Here is a 17612-nt window from a genome sequence, read left to right as displayed (position 1 = left end):
CAACCGCCTAGCAACACCCTAGCAACCACCTAGCAACCACCTAGCAACACCTTAGCAACCACCCTGGATACCATAGCAACACCTTAGCAACCGCCTAGCAACACCCTAGCAACCACCTAGCAACACCTTAGCAACCACCCTGGATACCATAGCAACACCTTAGCAACCGCCTAGCAACACCCTAGCAACCACCTAGCAACCACCTAGCAACACCTTAGCAACCACCCCGGATACCATAGCAACACCTTAGCAACCGCCTAGCAACACCCTAGCAACCACCTAGCAACCACCTAGCAACACCTTAGCAACCACCCCGGATACCATAGCAACACCTTAGCAACCGCCTAGCAACACCCTAGCAACCACCTAGCAACACCTTAGCAACCACCCCGGATACCATAGCAACACCTTAGCAACCGCCTAGCAACAACTTAGCAACCACCTAGCAACACCTTAGCAACCACCCCGGATACCATAGCAACACCTTAGCAACCGCCTAGCAACACCTTAGCAACCACCTAGCAACACCTTAGCAACCACCCCAGATACCATAGCAACACCTTAGCAACTGCCTAGCAACACCTTAGCAACCACCTAGCAACCACTTAGCAACACCTTAGCAACCACCCCGGATACCATAGCCACACCTTAGCAACCACTTAGCAACACCTTAGCAACACCACAGCAGATACCAGCCAGCACTGCAATCACACTCGCAGTTTCTGTAGGAACTGCAATCTAGTTATTATTATTATTATTATTATTCTCGCCACGTTTTATAAACAACTACTCCTCCTAGAGCTTTCGAGCTAGAACCACGAAACTTCACACAATGGTAGAACTTATAGCCGCGGGGTGTGCTTGTGCTTTTTGGAGCGATACATCGTACGATTTTCGTAAAAACTTCGTAAACGTACGCCCTTTTTTCCATAGACAATGAACTAGAAGAATTTTGAATGGCTGTGAGCGTCACAATTTTTGAGATACGAAGACGAAATTCGGATGGTCTATAGAACTTAGTGAGTTCTTTCCGAAAATATGCTTTACGAAACGATATGTCGTACGGATTTCGTACAAATGTCGTACGAAGTTGCCCCATAGAAATGAATGGGGGGACCAGAGTTCCATCTCACACACGAGCAGCTCTGCGCACGGAACCCCTTCTCTCCCCTGCTCCTCCAGTACTGTGAGTGTATGGAGGAGCTGCTGTATGGAGCAGCTATCACTCAAAAGTTTGGACACCCCGGCACCCCAGTCAGGGCTTTGCAACCACCTATTAACTGCTTAGCAACCACCTTAGCAACCACCTGGAAAACTTTAGCAACTGCCTAGCAACCACTTAGCAACCACTTTATAAATGATGGCAACTGCCTTGCAACACCTTAGCAACCACCTGGAAAATATTAGAAACTGCCTAGCAACCACGTAGCAACCATGTGGAATAAATTAGCAACTGCCTAGCAACCAGTTAGCAACCACCTGGAAAACGTTAGCAACTGCCTAGCAACTGCTTAGCAACCACTTTAGAAATGACAGCAACTGTCTAGCAACCACTTAGCAACCATTTGGAATATGTTGGCAACTGCCTAGCAACTACTTTAAATTGATAGCAACTGCCTAGCAACCAGTTAGCTGCTGCCTTAGCAACTGCCTTAGCAACCACCCGGAAAACGTTAGCAACTGCCTAGCAACCACTTAGCAACCACTTTAGAAATGATAGCAACTGTCTAGCAACCACTTAGCAACCATGTGGAATACGTTAGCAACTGCCTAGCAACTACTTTAAAAATAATAGCAGCTGCCTAGCAACCAGTTAGCTACACCTTAGCAACCACCTGGAAAATGTTAGCAACTGCCTAGCAACCATTTAGCAACCACTTTAGAAATGATGGCAACTGCCTAGCAACCAGTTAGCAACACCTTAGCAACCACCTGGAAAACGTTAGCAACTGCCTAGCAACCACTTGGCAACTACTTAGCAACCATGTGGAATACGTTAGCAACTGCCTAGCAACCAGTTAGCTACACCTTAGCAACCACCTGGAAAAGGTTAGCAACTGCCTAGCAACCGCTTAGCAACCACTTTAGAAATGATAGCAAACTGTCTAGCAACCACTTAGCAACTATGTGGAATGTGTTGGCAACTGCCTAGCAAATACTTTAAAAATGATAGCAACTGCCTAGCAACCAGTTAGCTACACCTTAGCAACCACTTGGAAAACGTTAGCAACTGCCTAGCAACCACTTAGCAACCACTTTAGAAATGATAGCAACTGCCTAGCAACCACTTAGCAACACCTTAGCAACCACTAGGAAAACGTTAGCAACTGCCTAGCAACCACTTAGCAACACCTTAGCAACCACTAGGAAAACGTTAGTAACTGCCTTGCAACCACTTAGCAACCACTTTAGTAATGATAGCAACTGCCTAGCAACCACTTAGCAACACCTTAGCAACCACTAGGAAAACGTTAGCAACTGCTTAGCAACCACATTAGTAATGATAGCAACTGCCTATCAACCACTTAGCAACACCTTAGCAACCACTAGGGAAACGTTAGAAACTGCCTAGCAACCACTTTAGAAATTATAGCAACTGCCTAGCAACCACTTAGCAACCATGTGGAATATGTTAGCAACTGCCTAGCAACTGCTTAGCAACCACTTTAGAACCGATAGCAACTGCCTAGCAACCACTTAGCAACACCTTAGCAACCACTAGGAAAACGTTAGCAACTGCCTAGCAACCACTTAGCAACCACTTTAGTAATGATAGCAACTGCCTAGCAACCACTTAGCAACACCTTAGCAACCACTAGGAAAACGTTAGCAACTGCCTAGCAACCACTTTAGAAATTATAGCAACTGCCTAGCAACCAGTTAGCTACACCTTAGCAACCACTTGGAAAACGTTAGCAACTGCCTAGCAACCACTTAGCAACCACTTTAGAAATGATAGCAACTGCCTAGCAACCACTTCGCAACACCTTAGCAACCACTAGGAAAACGTTAGCAACTGCCTAGCAACCACTTAGCAACCACTTTAGTAATGATAGCAACTGCCTAGCAACCACTTAGCAACACCTTAGCAACCACTAGGGAAACGTTAGAAACTGCCTAGCAACCACTTTAGAAATTATAGCAACTGCCTAGCAACCACTTAGCAACCATGTGGAATATGTTAGCAACTGCCTAGCAACTGCTTAGCAACCACTTTAGAACCGATAGCAACTGCCTAGCAACCACTTAGCAACACCTTAGCAACCACTAGGAAAACGTTAGCAACTGCCTAGCAACCACTTAGCAACCACTTTAGTAATGATAGCAACTGCCTAGCAACCACTTAGCAACACCTTAGCAACCACTAGGAAAACGTTAGCAACTGCCTAGCAACCACTTTAGAAATTATAGCAACTGCCTAGCAACCAGTTAGCTACACCTTAGCAACCACTTGGAAAACGTTAGCAACTGCCTAGCAACCACTTAGCAACCACTTTAGAAATGATAGCAACTGCCTAGCAACCACTTCGCAACACCTTAGCAACCACTAGGAAAACGTTAGCAACTGCCTAGCAACCACTTAGCAACCACTTTAGTAATGATAGCAACTGCCTAGCAACCACTTAGCAACACCTTAGCAACCACTAGGGAAACGTTAGCAACTGCCTAGCAACCACTTAGCAACCACTTTAGTAATGATAGCAACTGCCTAGCAACCACTTAGCAACACCTTAGCAACCACTAGGAAAACGTTAGCAACTGCCTAGCAACCACTTTAGAAATTATAGCAACTGCCTAGCAACCACTTTAGAAATTATAGCAACTGCCTAGCAACCACTTAACAACATCTTATCAGCCACCTGGAAAATGTTAGCAACTGCCTAGCAACCACTTAGCAACCATGTGGAATATGTTAGCAACTGCCTAGCAACTGCTTAGCAACCACTTTAGAAATGATAGCAACTGCCTAGCAACCAGTTAGCTATACTTTAGCCACCACTTGGAAAACGTTAGCAACTGCTTAGCAACCGTGTGGAATACGTTAGCAACTGCCTAGCAACTGCTTAGCAACACCTAAGCAACCACCTGGAAAACGTTAGCAACTGCCTAGCAAACGCTTAGCAACCACTTTAGTAATGATCACAACTACCTAGCAACCACTTAGCAATCATTTTAACTTTTCAACGTTATTAGCGTACTTTTCCAAGCCAACTTAAAGTTCGTTCACGAACTTTGCCTTTTCTAGTTCCCTTTATAATCTGCTGTTTATCCTCTGCTTTTTCCAAATATACTACAGAAAATGTTTACACGCGGCTTTTTCTAATGAAGATTGACATGTTGAGGGATGGGTCCTTAGTGATGATCTGTGTTTCTAATTGGTTCTGTCACACAAAACTTAAAAGCGAATCAACCAATAACAGAAAGGTAGGTGATGACAGACACACGAATCCACCAATCAGACAGGACGAGAGGCGGAGCAAAAGACGGAGCCCTTATTTCTAGGTTTGCAGCTCCGCCCGAGGTTCCAGTTCTTACGATAATGACGGTAACTGTGGCTGCATTCAGAAACGCACACTACCCTACTAACAAGCATCCTAAACACTCAGTAGCCTACAGTGTGAGGTAGTGTGTGGATTTGAACGCCCCCATCTGTCTTCTCGTGACACCAGAGAACTTTTACAGAGAGAAAATCCACTGAAAAATGTGTGCGGGGATCATCAGACAGCAGAGGGCGCCCGCGAGTGAGTCCAAAATAAATAGATTCGTATGGAGCAAATGACCAAATTTAGAGTTTATGCGTGAATTATAGTTTTTAAACTAAAAAATAAAAATAACATTAAAAATCTTAACATAGAACAATATCACATGCTTCGGTACAGAAGACATGGTCCAGTTATAAGTCTTTTAAATGTGCTCTGTATTTATCTATACTCTTTGGCCTTACCACTTTGCCCTACCCCTCTATTGCGTGTGCACACCTAGGGGTAGGGGTCCCGATTCTTCTTTAGTTGAAGAGATAGACAGAAGTGTTAGAGGTATGTGGCTCTTTAAACATTATTTTTTCAGAGGTTCACTTAAAACAGAGGGAAATAAGAATCACTGACAAGATGGCAGGACAAGCGTCCATAGAAACCTATGAATTTGAGTATTTTCCTTGTTAAAAATGATGGTACCCACTATATTACCATAGTGTACTGTGTAATTTCCATGTTTTATGGCTTTATCATGTTTTTTCCCATTCCATCTTAAATCATTTAAGAAAAAATATATAAAATAAAATACAATAAAAGCAATTTGGGCTCCCCATCACAAAAAATAAGGAATGGACAATAATTATCCAATGCAGCACCTCCTGCACCCTTTCTGAAGAAATGAGAACTAGGTAACCAGCAGCAAACTTTAGCTTTTAGAGACCACTTCAAAATGATCGGTTTCTCTCATGTTACTATTTATAAATATATTTAAGTTAAATAAACATTGTGGTTTTATTCTATAAACCACTTACAACATTTCTCCCAAGTTACAAATACGAATATTGTCATTTAGAGCATTTATTTGCAGAAAATGAGAAATGGTCAAAAGGCACAATGTTTTCAAACCTATAAAAATTCAAAGAAAACAAGTTCATATTAATTTAGAAGCAGTTCAGCTTTGTTTGATGGGTTGTGACCAACTTACATCTTACATGACTGGATTCAGAGGTGTTTCAATGGGGATCAAGTCTGGAGATTGACCAATAACTTATTTGAATGTCAGTCTGCAGCCGCACGATGACATCAAGTGACCTATAAAAAGAATGGCAAATGGCAGTTGGGGTGAAGTGCATGGAAAGGACAGTTTAAAACAATATTTTAAAGGCAGGACAAAGGACCTTCTTCGATGAGAACCAAAGAAGAGCCAGACTGAAGTCTGCAAAAGACCATAAGGATTGGACCATAGAGGACTGGAGTAAGATCATTTTTTCAGGTTGTCTAATGTTCAATGGAGACCTGCAGACGTGTACAAGCCACAGTGTGTTGTAGTTTATAGAATACAACCACAATGTTTATTTTACTCAAACATATAGATAGTTAAATTAGAGAAACTGATTATTTTGAAGTGGTCTCTTAATTTTTTTACAGAGCTGTATTTGTATCTGGGGCTTCAAGGATTGTTCCAATTATTTTGAGGTGGATTTCACCCCTTTACCTTGTTACTCTGTTCTTAGGGGAAGGGTACAAAAGAGAAATGGGATTGAGCTTTTATCTGCAGCATCAGCTCAGTCACAGTAGCAGTAATGCAGTGTATTTAGAGCATAAAACCTGTTTGCTGTAGAATTATGGAAAATGCAAATATGCTTTTTTTTATTCCTTTAAAATTAAACGAATATCATGAACATGTAGCCTGTTTTTAATTTCAGGGTTTTAGCCATGTAGCTCCATTGACCCCCATTCACTGCGTGCTCCCTCGCGGGCTCCCTCTAGCGGACTGCAGCACTTTCTGATATAACAGGGAAATAGGAAGTGAGCATCTCTCCATAAACCGGCGCTGGTTTAACATTCACTTGTGCGCCACAGCGCACACAGAAGGGTATATTAGTAGCTAGAAGTGAAATATCATCAGTTTTGAGCAGAAAAAGAAGAAAGCATGGCTGGATTTGGTCGGTTTTTGGGTTTGGTGCTGCTGTTAGTTGTCTACAGCGATGCAGTCATCAGGTAGGTTTTAACTAGCTTAAATGACTAAATGATTAATGTTAACCGAACAGTAATGGGATTTTAATGTTTCTTTGCTATTTTTAGTGAAATATGTTGACGGAAGCTAATTAAATGCTACACGTACATATCTTTTAACACTTCGCCTATTACTAAAAGGAAGTAAAACAGCTTGTTTTTCGAATTGCCCGTTCCACCTTAAATGCGACCGCAGTTACCATCAAATTACAGTTTGGCAGCTGCAGGCGCTCCCGAGCAGTTGGTGCACATTTAAGGTGGAACGTAAAATTCGAATTACAAACTACAAAAACTACCAAACAGAAGCAAACTAAGCACTCTGGCTGTTGCTGTGAACGAACATGACTCTGTATTCAGCTTATTCAGATAAAATATCCACCTCTAAACCTGATAAATGGTTTTAAAACGTGGTTAATTTGTGTCGAGGCTGATAAAACCCTCTGTTTGTTGTGTAGAATTCCCCTGCACAAAACGCGCTCGGTGCGCCGCCTGCTGGCTGACAACGGCCTGACTATCGAGGAGCTGAAGGCCAGGAGCAGAGCCGCTGCAGAGACAGCCTGGCAGGAGGAGCCCACCACCTCCACCGCAGCAACCACCACCCATACCCCAGCAACCACCACCCCTCCACCTCCCCCTGCAGAGAAACTCACCAACTTCATGGATGTAAGCAGCAGTAGCAGCAGCTTTCCACACATATCCACGCAAACAGCAACCTTAAAATGATGGGCGCGTTATATCATGATATGTTACCGATGATATCACAATACTGTGATTCCGTGATACTAAATATATCACAAGGCAATTCTTCACTGCATCTGTGTTACTAAAGAGGATAACAAACTTATAATTAAGCAAATACCAGGAATTATGGGTTTATTGGTTTCAGTTTTACAAAATGTAACCGCAGATATTCTTCACTGCAGGTTTACCCTATTTATTTGATTATGGCGGCATCATATAGAGCAGGGATGGGCAACTGGCGGCCCGGGGGCCGCACACGGCCCTCGTCATCACTCAGTGCGGCCCGCGAATAGATCAAAAATAATTTCATAATTTCATAATTAAAAAAAAAAAAAAAAAAAAAAACGTAATTCTACTTTTGACCGCTAGAGGGCGCTGCCAAACATTCATCATTAGCTTCAATAAATGTTGGGCCTCTGTGGTCTAGTTTTCTGCTATTATTGAATGAGCTATTTGCAATCAGTTTTTAAATCTTTTTTGTTCTTTGTTATAAATGAGTTCAAATGCCTTTTGCACTTTTATAAGCAAATATTTTGTCCTTGTTGCTTATGAAGGACTTGTTATAATGAACTTATTTTACACAGAGGAACTACTGTATTTGCAATCAGTTTTTTTAAGCAAACTTTTTGTTCTTTGATATGAAGGACTTCCTTTTTGCACTTTTTTTAAGCAAACGGTTTGTCTTTTGCCGTATTAAAATGCATTAATATGCAGAAAATAGTTGTTGATAAATGTTGGTGCTGTAAACATACAGATATTAATTCATATAAAATTTGTTCTTATTGAAAATAATTTGTAGCGTTTTTCATATTCAATTATTTGAAGTGCGAGGTCATGTGGCCCTCCAATGGTCATGCTGAAAAAAATGTGGCCCTCTCCATCATGGAAGTTGCCCATCCCTGATATAGAGTAATGAAGCACTAACAATACAATATCAATATTTTCTTACCCCCCTAGTTACATGTCTATTAAAGACCGCGTTGGTTCTTGTCGTTTCTGAACACTTTCAATGATGTTTCACATGTATATCAGCCTGTGTCCACACCTCTGTGCAGCTGGCATGTGGCTCATCCTGTGTTTGTGTTCTGCTTTGTCAGTCGCAGTACTTCGGTGTGATCAGCATCGGCACCCCCCCTCAGGAGTTCACCGTGCTGTTCGATACGGGCTCCTCCAACCTGTGGGTGCCCTCCGTTCACTGCTCCTTCTTTGACCTGGCCTGCTGTGAGTAATCCCAAATTGTTCTCTGTATGCATTTTGCTGTTGGCATTTGCATCTGCTTTGTATTGTGTGGCTGATGAGCACAGACCATAATTTCAGCACATTTTCTTGTACATAAATAATAAGAACCTGTTTGTTCAAAAGGTATTTTGAATCGATGCAAAAATAGAATAGAAGGCTCTAAAGCAGCCGCCCATTAGCTTCCAGTGTAGGTGTGATTTGTGTCGCAGCACTGAAATATTTTACAGGGTAATTACTGGTGATGTGTATGTAAAGGGCTGGTCCTAACAATAATTGTTTTTCTTTATTAATCCAATGATTATATTTTAATTTATTAATTTAATTTTACACCTATTTAATCTAGTATTTGAATATTATTTGTAAGTGCACTGAAATAATTCTTAAATTATTTCAGTAATTAAACAATTTACAGGCTGTAGCAACAGACCAGTGTTTAAGTGTTTGTTCCTTTCTTAAGGTCAGCTGTGTCCCAAACCACACACTTCTATACTTCTTGTTTTCGGAGTATAGTGCAATAAAGAAAGTACAGTAGATGCAACTTTGAACACTATTGTTACTCTTTTTAAAAGAACATCCAGCAGAACCAAAACAGAGCTGTAAAATGGGCCAGTTCCACAACTACAAACTGTTACATCACAGTCTCAATAGACCCGTTATAGTTACACCCTAATCATTTACCTAAATCCTGCCTGCTATCCACCTTATTCTGTGCAATGAAAAGGAGAGGGGCCATGTTTGTTTACTTTTTGTTGGAGTTTCTGGCGTAGAAGCAGACCATTGATCCAGATTGTTACCACAGTGTTAATTAGTCTTACAGTATACCCGTTTAGTTAGAGGGTGTCACAGTAATAAGTAAAAGAGGAGAAAGTGGCTTGATCAACAGGGTTTTGAGCAAAACACAGAAAGATTGCAGTTTTTAGAAACTCTATTCCTATTCTAACCTCCATCCACCACTTTCTGTTCAGCTCTTCTTCTTTAAAAGGCTGTGAATATGTTTATGCTAGCTAGCTAACCTTGCTATAGCTATGTGGAGTCCCCATATATGCTCCTAAACAGCTGTAAACAATGTTTAATAGCCTGCTGAACTGTTGGGTTTCCATAGCTAGGTACTTTATGAACAGGGGTCACAGCAGTAGCTACTTCAGACTGCATTTACTTTAAATATTAGATAACTAGAAACCATTTAATAAGAATTGAACGGATGCAGAAGAAACAAACTCTTGAAAGGGATGAGTAAGGTTGTTAAAGAAAATGGATTGCGATCTGAACCAGACTTCTCATAGTTTGTGTGTCTCTCTCTCTCTCTCTCTCTCTCTCTCTTTCTCTCTCTCTTTCTGTCTCAGGGTTGCATCATCGCTATAACTCTAAGAAGTCCAGCACATATGTGAAGAATGGCACTTCATTCTCTATCCGGTACGGGAGGGGCAGTCTGTCCGGCTTCATCAGTCAGGACACGGTTAATGTGAGTCACGGTCACTTAGAGAACAGTCCATCCCTACGTTATTCTTCTAAAATCTTAGGATCAAACAGACATTCACTGAATGTCCAAATGTTTGTGGACCCCTCTTTCAATGATCTCATGAACTCATTGTTGACACAGGTGTGCAAATTCATAGGACTTATGTTTGGGATGAGGTGTGCAGTTGGGGGGTGATAAGATGAGATGGTAATCATCCAGCATCTTGACCTCACGAATGTATTCTGTCACTGAATGTAACCAGATCTCGCAGCAAAGCTCCAAATTTGGGTAGGAAGCTTTACCTGAACAATAGACTCCATAGAAACGCAGGCAGCTGAAAAACAACTGAACAGGTGTCCCAATACTTTTGTCCATATAGTGTATGTAATTTATTTATAAAATCACATTTGCAAAGAACATTTAGCATTAAAACATCATCAAATAATAAGCTTAGTTTCAGAATATTTTCTAATATTGTTCAGATTCAGGATCTTTTCACTGTCACTGTGTCTTTATGATAATAATATCAGCTTTCGTTTGGTACCGGTACTTGATGCTGTTCAGGTCTGGATTCTGGGTTCTTATTCAAGTGTTTGTGTTTGTTGTTTTTGTGTGTGTCTTTGTGTCTGTGTGTGTGTTTAGCTGGCAGGTTTAAACGTGACCGGGCAGCAGTTTGCCGAGGCGGTGAAGCAGCCGGGCATCGTGTTTGCGGTGGCGCGGTTTGATGGGGTGCTGGGCATGGCTTATCCCACCATCTCTGTGGATGGAGTCAGACCCGTGTTCGACACAGCCATGGCCTCCAAGCTTCTCCCCCGTAACATCTTCTCCTTCTACTTTAACAGGTCAGTTCATACTCAGTGTTTTTATTTATTTTTTTATTATTTTAAAATGTTCTGCATTGTAGATTAACAGTAAAATCATCCAAACTATGAAGAAAAATCAATGGAATTATTTAGTAGGGCTGCAACTAATGATTATTTCGGTAGTCGACTAATCTGATGATTATTTTTTTGATTAGTCAACTATTGTTTCTGCCATTGTTTGTCGTCTATCTCTAAAAACAATAGAAACAACTCAACATGAGATTTAAAAGGCATTTAAAGGCAAAAAATGTTGTTTAAACGAGGAAAGTACTAATATTTAGTGAGTAAAAATATAATCAGTTGTGTTTAAGCATTTTTGGAGACACAGACTAAGTTGAGTGTCACCTGTGTAAGTGTCACCGCAGCACTTTTTGTTATGCTGTACTGTTAGAAATGATGCCCAGGTAGCCCAGACAAGAGCATCCTAAATGCTTTACAGAGTATCATCTATTGTGTTTGTTTGTTCACATACATAACAGTAAACAATGACCAATGCTTTAGTAACTGCAGCTCCATACACACTGTGTGGACTGCAGCAGGTGATCTATTAATCTATGATTAATTAAAATTTTAGTTGTCTTTTAAAAGGTGTTATCACTTTGTTATGCTATTCTATTATCAATATATCAGTCGATTTAATGGTCTTAAAATGAGAATAATTTAGTTTATCGCAGACTGTTTTACCATAGACGGTCATTTCCAGTCTGTCTGCATGTGAGACCAGCCAGCGCAACATTTAATAAAAGGATCATCTATTTTTGGACCTTTTCCCAGTTTCTTTCGAGTTTTGGTGCCCATCTTCATGCTAAAAACATTCTTGAAAATTCTTACATTCATTTATTTGAGGAAAAAAATATATTAATGTGTCTTAAAATGTCTTAAGTATATCTCTTAAAGGCAGATGGCATGAGGCTCGGATAACTCACAAAACTGTTAATGTATGTTTACTTAAAATATCAGTACAGGAATCACAAGCTTAATGAAAAGCCTCTAAAGGGGATAAATGTTGGTTTCCCCTTACCTGCAGATACCCTGTAAAAATATTGATGATTATTCCACTTAATCCAGCTGAAGTATAAATTTTACAGCTTAATGTTGTTATTGTTGTTTCCTAGGAATTAGAATGAGCTTAAATGTATTCCTTCACAAGGTAGATTTAGACTTTATTGCCTTGTTTTATTCAACTACTTAATGTTAATATTCATATTCATATTATGTACTCAACATTACTGCTCTACTCATGTTTTCTATCATTTAAACCTTATGTACTAAAACAGACCGTTTACAGATCAGTTTAGTTAAAGATGAGTGTGTTAATGTTTAATTTTAGTTTTTTGTTAGACCTCTGCACTCACACTAACACTTACATGAACCCATTTCTAAAAGAAGTGTGAGAATGGTTTGAGTTTCAATTGTTCCTCAAAGCTCAGGCTGTTCCTCTATCTGAACATCCTCTTTTCTGTTTGGGAAATTCACCATTGCTGTTTTTTAAAGTGAGAAGTGTGGAAAGACTTGAGTAGAAAGAATGTTGTTGTTTCGCTGCAGGCATGTGACACTGTGTGTGTGTGTGTGTGTGAGAGACTGTGACTGACAGTACAGCTTCTTACTGTGTAGTAGGGGAAGGTCTTTCTCTCTCTGCTGCTAGTTGATCAGATTAGTGAGTAAATGGTGGAAAATGTGCAAAAACATGAGTTTTAGCTGCAGCACTAATTCTGTACATCACTTATTTAATCTCTGCTCTTCATCATGCTGTGTTGGACGTTACAGTGACGCGCTATTTTGGGCAAGGGTTGCATGATCTTCACCAAATACCACAAACTACCAGTTTTTCCTGTTGCTAAAGACTGTGATTGCAGTACACTCTACATCCGACTTAATCTATGTAAAACCCATTTTTCTCCCCAATTTACACGGCCAATTACCCAACCCACTCATTAGGACTCCCCCTATCACTAGTAATGCCTCAACACACCAGGAGGGCGAAGACTAGCACATGCCTCCTCCGATACATGTAAAGCCAGCCAGCGTGCTCAGAGGAAAGCGCAGCGACTTAGTTCCGATACATCAGCTCACAGACGCCCTGTGCTGTGGACATCACCCTAGGAGTGATGTGGGGAGAGAGTGCCATCTACCCACCCGGAGAGAGCAGGGTCAATTTTGCTCCCTCTGAGCGCCGGCAGCTTGAGGGTAAAGCTGCATGAGCGGGGGTTCGAACCTGCGACCTCCTGCTCATAGTGGCCCATGTACACTATATTGACAAAAGTATTCAATCAACTATCCAATTTTTTTAACTAATTTTGACTCACTTTCAAGCACCTAGGCATGCTTAGACTGCTTCTACAAACATTAGTGGAAGAATAGGTTGCTCTCAGATGTTCAGTAAATCAGATTAGCTCAAGAACACTAATTTTATATTCTGTGTGTGTGTTTTTATTTTTTCCTCTTTAGGGACACTGCAGCGGAGATCGGGGGTGAGCTGATGCTGGGGGGTTTTGATGCGCAGTACTTTGATGGAGATCTTCACTATGTTAGCGTTACCCGTAAAGCCTACTGGCAGTTCCTCATGGATGAGTACGTAAACTTACATACAAACTTACATACATCTTTGCATTTAAATCTGGTGATTTCATTTACAGCAGGGGTGTCCAAACTCTTTTTGTTGGGGGCCAGAAGGAGAAATATATTTGAAGTCACGGGCCACACTCTAATAAAACAAATAATGAAATACCACTTTAAATAATACTTTTTTCCTGATTATTTCATTTACTCACTTGACTTACTATCTTTATCTTTGATAGTGTTGTGTAAACCAAGATTTTTCAAATTGAGGTTTAATTTCATGATGTCTCTTAATATTAAACTCCTTGATGACGGCAACTTTTAGACTCTTTGCCCCGTTTTTCTGCGCTAGAAATACGGACTCTCTCCACTTTTAGACTCTTTTGTCCTGTTTTTCTGCGCTAGAAATGCACTCCCACTCCGCTTTTAGACTCGTTTCTGACACCTAGCGTTCAAACTTTGAATCTCACATTATAAAAATCTGCTTAACAGCGGGCCAACTTTCATTCTGTTTCAAAAATACCTCGCAGGCCGCTCCAAAAAAGGAAACGGGCCGCAAATGGCCCGCGTGCCGTAGTTTGGACACCCCTGATATACAGGGTGATAATAGTGCTACAGCTCTTAACAGTGGTGGTGAATGAAAGTTCATTTCGTATTTATTTTGTAATTTTTCCCAACAACAACTAGATTATAATAATATGGTTTGAATGTAGAAAAGTTCTAAATGAATATGTTCCTGCACAATGTTGGGCACAGATTTGTGCATCATTTCAGGAACTAATTATTAAGCTTTTAGTAAATAATTAAAAATCATTAATGCAGCAGATTGCTGCAGTGCTGTGATCTTCCAGGACTTTATAATTATGTATAAATCTCTTCTACCCCTCTAAAAAGCTGTGTAAAGTTTCTAACAGTTTCTGTCCTTCACTTTAATTATTTATAAAGTCCCTAAATGACACATACTGAACATTCTGAGAGCATCACTACAGAACAGTGTGAATGTGTGTTCGTTTATATCACATTATTTACAGAATATATGAAAGCTGGGTTAATGCTGGAGATAAATGTAGCTGATTTTAACATGTATTTTGTGATTTTACTGGTCTGCTCCAACCAGACTAACAACTCAAATGATTTAATTAAATGTTTTTCATTTCGTGGAACTAAAACTAGTATCTAGAAATAGTACAAAATGTTAAAAATACAAGTTATGAAATTGTTGTGTCATCTATGGAGCTTACAGACAGTGTTGATGATCCACACTGCCACACTGAGTGTTCTGATTGGTCTGCAGGGTTCAGGTCGGGAGCACCCTCACCATCTGCAAGGGCGGCTGTCAGGCGATCGCTGACACCGGAACCTCCATGATCGTGGGGCCGGTTCAGGAGATCAGAGCTCTGAACAAAGCCATCGGAGCCATCCCTCTGCTGATGGGGGAGGTAAGAAACCCAAACACATTTTATACTTTATTTATTTTCATATATAATATAAAACAGTTCTGTACTCAATAGAATGTAACTTTTTTTCCCGAGTTTAGGGATAAAGAAAACCGTGTCTTTTCCAAATATATATAATTATGAGATATATAGCAATATTTCACCACTGGTTTAGCTTTTGTTCTACTTATTCCCCTAAGAACAAAACCACATACTGCTTGTCTGTGCACTTGTCCGAGACCCACAAACACCAGGACTATCAGCTGGCATTTAAATTTTTTATTTTAAATAATACCAACTACTGTTTAGTGCTTCATCATTCACTCTTCCAAATACAAATCAAATGAACATGATATTTCATTTAGCACAGGCCTCTTCTGACTCACACAAACTAAACACAAACAATATTCTGTAAACATCACATGGTAATTTGCTATAATGAACCCCGCCTACACGATGCGAGGAGAGGAACTGTGATTATGTTGCATGTTCTCAACCCAGGTCTCCACCTCGCAGCTAGGTGAGTGATGAAGATGAGGGTGGTGATTGGGTGAAGGCAGGTGCGAGGTGTATATATAGGACCAGGGGGAGGAGCTCGGGAAATTGAGGCGTGGTTCATATCCCAAAACACTTTCTAAAAACATCACAGAAGCTGCATTAAACCATTTAGATCTAACTGTAGAATTCATTCCTTGAATGTGAAAGCTGAGCAGATATATAAGGTCCACAGCAGGCTCCAGCTACTGAGTGAATTCATACAGGAAGCAGAAGGAGGAGTGAATGGATGGATACTATAAAGTGAAAAGTTTTATGTGGGATGTTTCATTAATGTTAACACAAGCTATCCAGATTAGTTCTGTATGTGTTCTACATAAATCATTTAGATCGGTTTGGCCATCCGTCGATACAGCAAATCCCTGATCTCCTATATCTGACTTTTCATTATCCTTTCTTCTAAATACTAAGAATTATCCTCTTTAGCAGAACCAAGTGGTATATTGTACAGTATTTTTGGCCTAATCAAATAATACAGAGAGACTGAGTGTAAATATGGATTGTCTTTACCAGTCTTACAGTATAAAACACCACCAGCAAGCTTATGCTATTTAAATAATAAGTGATGATCATAAGCAGTTACTGGATGTTATAGTCACAGGAGTAATAATGTTTACCTCTGCTTCCTTTCTCTAGTACTTCATTGACTGCAAGAAAATTCCCTCCCTCCCCACGGTCTCCATCAGTCTGGGGGGAAAGATGTTCAACCTGACAGGCAAAGACTACGTTGTGCAGGTAACGCACCGTTAGTGGCTCTCCTCTGGGCATTTCTCTAAACCTCGTCCAGTTTCTTAGTTCTGTGAACATTGACAAGGGTTGTAGGGGGAAAAACACAAAATTACACACACTATTACACACTCTCTCTCTTTCAGGAGACCCAGATGGGTGTGAGTATCTGCCTGTCTGGCTTCATGGGGATGGACGTGCCGCCCCCTGCTGGCCCCCTCTGGATCCTAGGGGACGTTTTCATTGGTCGATACTACACCGTCTTCGACAGAGACAACGACCGAGTGGGATTCGCTCCCACCAAGTAAACAGAAGAGTTCTGAGATTTGAGAATTGTTACACTGAAGAACCAAAGAACCAAAATGGAGAAAAAGAGGATCTGTGATCTTCATCTTTACTAAAGCTTTTTCTTAAAATAAGCAGTTTTATATTAAGCTATTCTTTATTGATTATTTTAATTGTTATTATAAATTAGATTTAGTTTCAAAAAGCAGAATTTCTCAGTTTAGTGAAATAACTTAAGGTTTTTCAGATAGAAAATCCTTATCTTTGGGCTTAAGTTGATTGATTAACTGAAAGACTCTGCTCTCAGGTCTAAAATGAAGCGGTTTGATGTTGGAAACCTTTAAATTAGCGTGCTCTGTTGGTTCCTCTTATTATTGCACTGATTTGCTGTTTGTTTGATAAACTATGCAAAATAATTGACTCCTGTAGTTTTCCTGCAGCTTTTGTATTACCATTTAAACCTGTTTTACCTTTACAAAGATTTGCACTGTAAAAGCTTCTATGTGTGGGATTTAAATAAAGACATGAGGTTTTGAAAGAGTTTGTGAATTAAAAAGCTTCAATAAATCCAAATGAGTGAATACATGTGTACTAGAGCCTTTGTACAGCCTGGTAGGACCGGGCGATATGGTAAAAATATGTATCCAATGGTGGGATGGTAAAGCGATGGCCTTTTGAACCCCCTCACATGCTCCATCCAATCACGTTTTTCATTTCCTCCCAATTACTTCAGTCTACTCTGAGACACAAAGTCTATCACATGACATCCAGCATGATCTTAATGAGTGACGCTAATTCAATTTGACTGTAAGTGAGGGGAGGTTTCTCAGAGACACATGGCTCTCTTCAGGCTGTAGCTCAGCACAGTCAAAAACACAGCAGAACAAGAATAAAGTTGGGAATTGGAGTTCATTTGCAACTCATTTCTGTGTAAGATTAATATAGCATTTAATATTTAATTCAATATTTGCTTAAGTGCTATAAATCGAAACCTTACCACATGATTGTGTCCATCAGTGGGAAATTCCATAGCTGAGTA

At 40.3% G+C, this 17612-nt stretch overlaps 1 protein-coding gene across 1 annotated transcript; it reads left to right on the top strand.

Annotated features, from left to right (window-relative positions):
- Positions 1-6490: 6490 nt before the first annotated feature.
- Positions 6491-17111, top strand: LOC125799422 (cathepsin D-like). The gene is made up of 9 exons (XM_049476094.1): positions 6491-6695; positions 7166-7373; positions 8549-8672; positions 10034-10152; positions 10792-10991; positions 13461-13583; positions 14866-15010; positions 16199-16297; positions 16435-17111. The coding sequence occupies exons 1-9, from the start codon at positions 6628-6630 to the stop codon at positions 16594-16596; spliced, it is 1248 nt and encodes a 415-aa protein (XP_049332051.1). The 5' UTR covers positions 6491-6627; the 3' UTR covers positions 16597-17111.
- Positions 17112-17612: the final 501 nt, after the last annotated feature.

The sequence above is a fragment of the Astyanax mexicanus genome, chromosome 3 (genome assembly GCF_023375975.1).
Source record: "Astyanax mexicanus isolate ESR-SI-001 chromosome 3, AstMex3_surface, whole genome shotgun sequence".
Classification (NCBI taxonomy): Eukaryota; Metazoa; Chordata; class Actinopteri; order Characiformes; family Acestrorhamphidae; genus Astyanax; species Astyanax mexicanus.
Note: the sequence above shows the minus strand (reverse complement) of the source record. Positions and strands in the feature narration are given on the sequence as shown.

Bases quoted from the DNA above. Each gene is read 5' to 3' on its own strand.
- LOC125799422 (XM_049476094.1), top strand. From the start codon at position 6,628: ATGGCTGGATTTGGTCGGTTTTTGGGTTTGGTGCTGCTGTTAGTTGTC. The intron at 6,696-7,165 runs GTAGGTTTTAAC...TTTGTTGTGTAG, and splicing joins TACAGCGATGCAGTCATCAG to AATTCCCCTGCACAAAACGC. The intron at 7,374-8,548 runs GTAAGCAGCAGT...CTGCTTTGTCAG, and splicing joins AACTCACCAACTTCATGGAT to TCGCAGTACTTCGGTGTGAT.